General features: G+C 39.7%; 1 protein-coding gene across 3 annotated transcripts in view; it reads right to left on the reverse strand.

Annotated features, from left to right (window-relative positions):
* LOC110331454 (ATP-binding cassette sub-family A member 6) overlaps window positions 1–9,318 on the reverse strand; it is a 68,317-nt gene that overhangs the window by 55,507 nt on the left and 3,492 nt on the right. For all 3 annotated transcript variants that reach the window (XM_029545733.1, XM_029545732.1, XM_029545734.1), the window contains 5 exons: window positions 8,413–8,617; window positions 7,344–7,502; window positions 5,247–5,350; window positions 4,202–4,428; window positions 854–995 (listed from right to left, as the gene is read on the reverse strand). In XM_029545733.1, coding sequence (XP_029401593.1) covers window positions 854–995; window positions 4,202–4,428; window positions 5,247–5,350; window positions 7,344–7,502; window positions 8,413–8,617 — 837 coding nt within the window. The remainder of the gene's footprint in view (window positions 1–853; window positions 996–4,201; window positions 4,429–5,246; window positions 5,351–7,343; window positions 7,503–8,412; window positions 8,618–9,318) is intronic.

The raw sequence follows: 9,318 nt of genomic DNA on the forward strand, positions 1-9,318 counted from the left end.
TTATCACAGCGAAAGGAGCCTCCCTTGAGGAAATGCCTCCATGAGATCCAGCTGTAAGGCATGTTCTTAATTAGTGATCAAGGGAGGAGGGTCCAGCCCATTATGGCTTGCTTGTCCTGGGTTCTACAAGAAGAGAAGCTGAGCAAGCGAGGAGAAGCAAGCCAGTAAGAAACATCCCTCCATGGCCTCTGCTTCAGCTCCTGCTTCCTGACCTGCTTGAGTTCCAGTCCTAACTTAAGATAAATAAACCCTTTCCTCTCCAACTTGCTTCTTGGTAATGAAGTTTTGTGCAGAAATACAAACCCCGACTAAGACAGCTGTTCTCCCTTCCTTCCACTCTCTTTCTTTTTTCTTTCTTTAGTTCCAAATATTAATGCACTATTTCACTTAGAAGATGCTCACATAAAATTTAAAGCATATCTCCGTGAGCCCAGTGTTCCCGGTCACCATGATAAAATAAATAGCAAACTTGAACAGTGATAGTAGTAGCTTAGCAAGCTAGTTTTTTACTCATTAAATGTAATTAAAGGATTCAGAAATAAAATTCTGAAATATCTCAGTTAAAAGATTTTTATAAAAAAATTGATGCACTATTTCATTATGTGATACACAAGACTTATATGAAAATGGAGAGACACAATTTACTTGGGTTTACATTCGTTTTGTATAGCCATTGGCATTTTCTCAAACACACCACACACACACACACACACACACACACACACATGCGCGCACGCGCACGTGCGCATATATACACGCACTGGACATGACAAAGTGTCTTCCTAACATTCTGGAGAATTACACACAGCTAAGATATAATGTGTAAATGGTGGTAGTAAACGCATACACTTACCAAGGATAATCCATATAAGAAAAACAGTGTAAATATGACCAGGAAACCAGTCATCATTATAATCTGGGTATATGTTATGATAATTGCAATGAATATGGAAATAATAAAGATGAAGACAACATAGATTAAGCCCCAGGACAGCCTAAACAAAGACAAAAAGCATTTAAGTTAGTTAGCCTTTGAAATAACTATCTTTTAAATCTACCGAAGTATCTCAAGTACTATTATTCTTGTATGTGCCCCCTGGTTTAATAACTATGATATTGATAACATGGCAGATGTACACTGTGTGTGCTCTTATCACAATTCTCCATCTTTTTTCCCCCTAAGGTAATCAATTTGACAAACATCCTGATTATGAGTCCCATGCACTCTGATTGTCATTACCACACAGTAATGGCAGAAACCAAATATTAGTATAGCATCGATCAGTGAAAAGAATGTCACAACCAATTAAGAGACTATGAACCAAAGTATGGCTTTGTTGGTGCTTGGAGACCAGGCATTCATACTTATCTATTGCACAGATACTATGAGCATGGTATAAACCATATATTTCATGCTGTAGGTATTATATGTAACTTGCCTTTATCATTCAACATTATCTACTATAAATGGAGCTTATGATATTCTGTTATATTAACATATTCTAGTGTTGTTCTGAAATTAAACAATTGTTTCCTATTTTTCTTTCCATTATAATGATGCAAAGAATCTTATTACATTTGTCTTTATGTAAGATGTAGGAGAACATCTCTAAAGTGAAATTACTGAATTAAAGTTTATGTCACCAGTCTTATTAGATATTGCCAAATGGCCCTAATTGAAAAGCTGGAAGGAGACTTAAGAGCTGACGGTCAGTCAGATGTCAATCAAAGGCCTCTACTAGCATGAAAAGCTTGAGGACCTCTGCAGGGAACACTACCACACTTCTTCCCAGAAGATGGAAAACCCACAGCTCCGCTGGTGCTGTCACACGTTTCCTAACCCTGGTGTTTCCTTCCTGGAAGGGATGTAAGTTATGGCACAATTTTACATCTTTACCCGTTTGTATACTTTGCTTTAGATGTGTTGGTGTTCACGCTTTGACAAGATACTAAAGAACAACATGCGTTAGATAAGACAAGACTATAAGGGTGCATGAGTCCAAGCCTCTCACCTACAAATAATAGGACTGTAGTCCCTCTCACTAGTTAATGGGTTAATGTCACAAAATAAATCATTAACAAGGTGCAAATGTAATGGCAGGCATTCCTTCTGTCCCGAGTTCTTTCCTCTGTTTAAAACCATATAACTAACAAGAATGCATCTCCTACAGAATGCAGCATAACAAAAGATGCATGCTTTGCAACCCTGCACCCTGGTAAAATATGTTTAGCTGGATTTACTACTTATTTAATTTTTTTCATCTTATATCATTATAATGAGTTGGTCTGTGTTAGAAACATCAGCGTTTTTGGAAGGTGTAACATATTCTGTAAAGTTACTTCCTAAGTACAAAAGAGACTAAGGTAGCATTGAAAAGATACAGTGTAGGAGAATTATAAAATAAAAACATGAAAAATAACTACTTGCAAAGAGAACTAGCAATAGGGGTAGAGTCAGAGAGACAATATTAATGAACTTATACAAAATCTTCTCTCTTGGAAAAATACATGTGCTGTATTATGTCATTAATAGAGGTTATATTCATTTCCAAAAGATTTCTGATACTGGGGAAAGATGTTTCCAAAGCATCTTCTATCTTAGTTCTAAGAATGTACGTATCAATGCATTTTTCCAGGCCTTAATTTATATGCTTGCTAAGAACCATCATGAAAATGAAGTCAGCATCAGAGTTCCACTATCTCCTTGGTCTTCACACCAGCCTGCCGGTGCCTCCCTAACTTGAGGTGACTCTGGGCATCTGCCCCCTGGGACTTGCCTTGAACTAAAAGGAGACCCTACTACAGAAGTCACTCTCTCTCTTCCCTCCTTACAGACCTGAATGGCAGGACATACATCCACTCCTTCCTTTGTCATTCACAATGCTCCAACAAGCACACACACACACACACACACACACAAATCTCACTTAAAGACTTGGGTTTTTTTTCCTTTTCTATTTCCCAATCCACATACATTAAAATTATCTTTGTTGGTAAATATACTTACACAGAAATAAAGGTTTCTGGACCTTCAAGGGACACATGAGTTGCTAAACTGGTCAATAAATAATGATCCATCCACTCCATGAAGTTTTACCACTCCACACACATAGTTTTGGGGCTTGGGGGAGGGGGTTTGTTTGTTCACATATGTTTTAAGTGCTGTGTGTGTTTGAGTTTCCATTCGCTTTGGTTTATCAAGAAGGGTCTCGGTGTCTCTCTCTGTACATCTCAGGCAGCTCAGAAACTCCCCCATCTTCCTACGTCCACCTACCCAATGCTAAGGTTGTATATCTGCACTGTCTGCCCAACCAAGTGTTTGCTTGATCTGAGTAATATACCAAGAATTATCCCTTAAGAATCAATATCAAAACACGTCATGTTTCTTTTAAGCTGAAATAAACGCATGATTTTCCTTTATACCTGGCAATATATATCTTGTCACTGATACCAAATTCTGTAGTTTGCTTCTGAGGAGTTTAGACCTTATACATTATCTGCATTTCTATCAACTAAACTCTCACTATTTTTATAGGTCTTTATTTCTATGAAAAGCACTCATCTTTCCTATGTCACAGATGCATAAATAGATGTGTCCAGGTATACATACAAACATGCATATAAAAACTACATTTAAGTGTTTGTGGGGTGAGGTAAAGTACGAATATTAACGTATAGTTCAAGTTCTGCTAAGTTCTCCCTACCCACCAGCCTATGTCTTATGTCCTGATCATATTGCATCACTTAACATACAACATTTACATGCTTCGACATCCCTGGTTGGCCACGTCCATGGACATCTGCTTTCCAAGGTTGTTTTCTTCAAATGAGGAAGCCTGGAGAAGGCAGCTCATAACTAGGAGAAAGTCAGGCAGAAATGCCATCGGGTCTCCTGCCCTGAGGCCCAGCCCTGGCATTCACTGTCTCCCGTATACTGGGCAGCTAACTAACTGCCTTATTTCCACTTGCCTTGCCTCATCTACAACCTTGACAAGGGCGCCTCCATCGTAGAGGTTGCAAAGGAAAAAGCTAGCATTAAAATCATGCTCAGTTGAGTTCCATCTATCTTCCATGGAAGACGTAACAAAGACTAAATCGAACAGTGAGCGCGGACAACAAGTAGCCCACGTGTCAAAGGCAACCCGTGGCATTGTGAAACGATAACACTTCCGCTGTTTCGCGCTCTCAATCTCGGACTCACCAGAATGCAGAGTCTTGTAGACCCATGACTTTCATAAGCTCCTTACACTGTTTTCTCTCTTTAGTAACATTGCGAGATGCAAAATGTATAAACGAGGAGAAATACAGCAAGCAGAACAAGATAAAAATTTCGTAGTGAAAAAATTCTTTAGAAATGAAAGGTAATGTCTTCATATTGATCGCGTCGACGGACATCAGCTCCTCCATCACCGAGTGGTTTGTTGTGACCTAGGGAAGGACAAAAGCAAACAGAAAATAAAGGATTTAATTAGACAGAGCTGGAATAAGCCTTGGAGGTTGGACTTAGAGCAGTTTCCTAGTTGGAATGCTGTAGTAATCCAGTATCACAAAATGTTCACCGTTAGAGGGAACTGGGTGTGTTGACTTGCAGGCTTCTGTGAAGAAGCATTGCAGAACTAGGCAAGGGGGAGGAGGAATGGGATGAGGAACTGTGGGAGGGGGGAACCAAGGACTGGGGGAGGGGCGGTGACGAGAATGTAAATAACTAAAATAATAAAAAGAAAAGAAACTGTCAATCAGGGGGTTTTGTCAAAAAATTCTCTGTCATAAAATCTGGTCTACATAGTTGCTAGTTTGAATGCACCCCTCTATAATGCAGGGGGAAACTTCATCCTCAGCATGATGTTAGAGGTAGGATGTTTAAGGAAGTAAATCACAGAGCCTCACCCACCCTCATGGATAGATGAGTGACTCATCAAAGACTTGGCAAGGATGTTCTAATGTGCAATTTGCCCTTTTGCTCCTCTGCCAAGTGAGAACACAGTGTTCTTCTTTGCCCTTTCCTCCCTTCGGCAGTGTAAAAAATGGCTCGGCTGTGACAGCCACGAGCATGGGCTTGTTGAGGCCCAACCATACACTCACCAGACTTGAGAGCTATGAAAAATAGCCATGTTCTTTATGAGATGCCCAGCCTTGGCATGGAGTTACTGTGGGACAAATAAACTGGGACATCATCTTTCGTTAAAATGTTGATACCTCTGAAGTTAATCATGGTAACCACCGGAACTTTCCAATCGAGCACTTACTTCTATAATCGCAGCATTAATGGCGGTTTGTAAAGCCACAAAGCCTCTTTTCCAGTATGTGGAAAGTGAACAGAAAACATGAGGAATTAAATCCCAGCAATGAGCTGTAAGCACAAAGAAAAGTATAACCATCATTAGGGGATAATGGCAGACTGGGAATGAGGAACAAAATCGTGAGAGAAAATGATGGGGAGGAGACTCTGCTAGTCAGAGCTTTTAACCTCATACAGAAGGTGGGCATGGTGGTGCACCTGTGACCCTAGTACTCAGGAAGCAGAAAAATAAGGCTTCTGGGCTAGCCTTGGGTATGCTGTAACCCTACCTCAGGCAAAGCAAACAAACAAGCTAATAAAGTAATTTTGAGATGAGGCAGACTGTTAAGATGAAGGGTGTATAGTGTAGAAGCTACTCTGACACACACAATGAGGGGGGAGAGAGAGCAACACCAGCTACCTGAGACACCAAAAACAAGGTTTTAAAGTTTCTATAATCAAAATCAAACACACACACACACACACACACACACACTACCAATACCACTACCACCACCACCACCACCACACACCAATCCCCAATTCAGTACCTAGAAGTCTAAAGTGAATATGTGCATAAGAAAAAATTTTGTCCCAAGATAGCCTGGAATTAATTATCATAGCAAAATGATACACCTCCCGGCAGGAAGTGGAGATGTTAATGAGATGCAGTGTTTGAAGACTCGTGGCAAGCTACTACACCACGGATTTGTAATGATTAAGACAAAGGAGTACAGCCCTTTCTGGGGGTGGGGTGGGGAGAAACAAAAACTGGGGAAGGGCACCACCTATATTCTGGAAGTCTCAGGAACTATCCTTGTAATAGTTTCATGTGGTCTCTCCTGTGTGGTAGTGTTGAGGATATCGCTCTCTACTCTGCATCTGAATGTCTCTGGATAATCCTTTTGCTAGAAGAGACAAGACTCACAGATCTGTGATAATTTTATTTATAAAGATCGACTGTCCCTTTACCCTATTCTCCTCACAAAAAATGGCTTTATCCCAGAAGGGACTTCCTTACCACCTTAAATTCGAAAGTAGCTCTGTTGTCTCCACCATCTTATCTCGTTTGTGTATCTTTTATTTTTTTTTTTAACCTCCTTCCTCTGAGGAGAACAATACAGACAAACAGGCCCCGTGGTTTTTAATTCACTGCATTCTGCAAGAACCGGCTGAAGAATATATGTAGTCTGCATGCAGCACATGAACAGTATTAATGTGCACAAGGCAAGTAAGTGAATGATAGTATTAGTGTGCACACAGCGTGTCAATGGTATTAGTCTGCACACGGCAGATGAATAGTGTTCAAGCACCAATTCTACAGATTGCACCAATTTTATGTCCTCCATGTCTTTTAACCCATAAGCCTTCCTCCTTCTCCTGCTTCTGCTGTCATCTGGCTTCATTACATTCTTCCTGGACTTCTTACAACTCAGATTCTCCGGGCTGTATCAGGAAGGCTCCCTTTTAATCTTGGATAACTTTCCACAAGCTTTCCTTAATTAAAAGTACTTCAGTGGCTCTTGGAGGCCTAGTTTTACGAGATACCAAACCGGACCCTAACCCTTCTGCGGCCGCAAAAGCACTGTCCCTCACATGGCGTGGCTTTCTATGCTTTTCCTCCAGCATTGGGTAAGACACCGTCCGACAACATTATCCTACTAGAACATGGTGTCTCCAGCTCCTCTCCCTTGCTCTCCCTTTGGTCTTAATTTAAAAGGACCCTAATTCAACAGTCCATTCAGAATCCTACGTCTGAGTTACACGTGAAAGTCCCATCCCTTACCCTCGTTATCCGGTGCTTGCCTTTCCTACTCAACCGCAACCTCATCCAACATTGGGATCTAACCATCATTTCCATAATCCTGTGAGCTCAAAAGATACATGCTGAAGTAGTCTACAGTGCTGTGAAATCAACCTCTAAAATGAACACGAGTGCAGTCATAAAAAGTTAGTCTGTTCTCTTCCAGGAAGTGGAAGGTATCTCTTGCCCTCCCAACCTACCCATTCCTTCTTTTCAAAAACATAAAGACGGTCACGATAGGATTATATATTAAAAAGTCACCTAATAAGTCCTCTTTCAGAAATGGATTTCCATACATCATAAATACTTTTAATTTGTAAGAGTAAGTGTCATTAAATATGACTCCAAACACGTCTGGCACATTCTTCATAAGAAGTTCTTCCAGGTCTTCTGTACTTGGTACCCCGATGATTCTTGTTCCTGTGGAGTATAAGATGAAAATAGGTGTACTGGATTAGGTAGCATCCCACCGCAACAGCATGAAAGATGAGACTGAACCATTTGGTAAACTAAGCAAACTAAGGGGAAACCTGGAAAATATTACTTTACTGTCTCAAAGAGTCCAGTTGTGCAAGAGAATTACATATTTTAATCAGTCAAGTTATGGATAGTGAAATCATGCCTTTTAAGTATAAGAGTAAACGATCTCTGATGATTAAAGAATTCAGTCTGCAGCAAAAACAACTTCCATGACTGCAGTCTTATGCAGAAACAAAGGCAACAAACAGACTTTACAATGACCAGAGATTTAATTACTTAGGAATTTAATATTAAAGAATAAATAGTCAGACTATACCCAGGTTGCTCATAAATGAAATACGTGTTTTCTTTGTCTTCATCACAAAATGGGACCAACTTAAAACCACAAGCTTTAAAGGCTTTGCATTCTATGCTATATATAGGAGAGAATATCACCTTCAGATTATACATAATTGGTATTCATACTTATGAACGTATTGTTAAATAGCCATGATCTAAGTACTTAGATTTTAGCAAGTTATAAATATTGATCATTGCATATTCATGCTATAAAGCATACATATTCATAGGAGCTACATTTCTCGGAGTTGCTGTTTTGAAATTTTCTAAGTTGCTTGCTTTGTTATGCTCCAATACAAACACAGGCTTCCATAAATTGGACCCCTATTAGGCTGAAAAAGATTAAGATCTTGTTGTAAAAGAAAAATAAAAACCTAAGTAGATTATATGGTATCTTAATACTCGAATTTATTAGATGTATGTTTAGCTGGAACTTCAGACTAATACATGCATATATTCTAAACACTATAAACCAATGAGACTAACTCTTTTTTCTCAATAGTATATTTACCTTTCATAGTTGGAGCAAATGTTGTTTTGTTCATTATCTGCTGGGTTATGTTAGAGATCGGTGTATATACAACCATTAGAGAAGATCCATTAAATTCATTTAGACTTCCAAGATCCTGAGGAGGGACTTCGGGGACCTGAATACTTCTTCTGAAGTAGGAGAACAGACCCATATACAGTCCTATAACGACTGGTATGCCCCATTCCTATAAAACAGTTTTTTAAAAGAGGAAACGATGAGCCTAGATTTGTTTCCCTTCAAATTGGTCAACGCTAAAGAACTTTGAAGACAAGTTCAATTTTTCCATGTAATTGATTTCTCATTGCTGTCCATCTTCAGGGAAAAGAAAACTCAGTGAAGGACGCACGCTGAGGTAGCAGTCGCCCACGTCACTCTCTGATCTAAAGTTTTGTGTTAAGTCATGAACAACTTCAGAAGTCATCTGGAAACTTAATGGTATACTTAATAGTGTGAAAATCTCGATTGCCCGGAAAGCCAATTCTAGACATAAGGCACAAATGTTCCACATAGAATTCTTTGCTGGCAAATCACAATGTTTCTGGGTAGTTATTATATTCTTATTAGGAACAAAAGGAAATTCAGGCTGGGCCTGGTGGTGCATGCCTTTAATCTCAGCACTACAGAGACACAGTCAGGTGAAGTGCTTGTGAGTTTGAGGCCAGTCTGTTCTACAGAGCAAGTCCAGACCAGCCAGGACTCTGTTATACAGTGAAACTCTGTCTTAAAAGAGAGAGAGAGAAAGAGAGAGAGAGAGAGAGAGAGAGAGAGAGAGAGAGAGAGAGAGAGAGATTGGAAGGAAGGAAGGGAAGAGGGGTTGGAGGGAGGGAGGGTTTGTGAAATTCTGATTAATCTAAAAATAGTGAAAAATAAAGCTTTACAGACGTT

This window comes from Mus pahari, chromosome 14, assembly GCF_900095145.1.
Source record: "Mus pahari chromosome 14, PAHARI_EIJ_v1.1, whole genome shotgun sequence".
Lineage (NCBI taxonomy): Eukaryota > Metazoa > Chordata > Mammalia > Rodentia > Muridae > Mus > Mus pahari.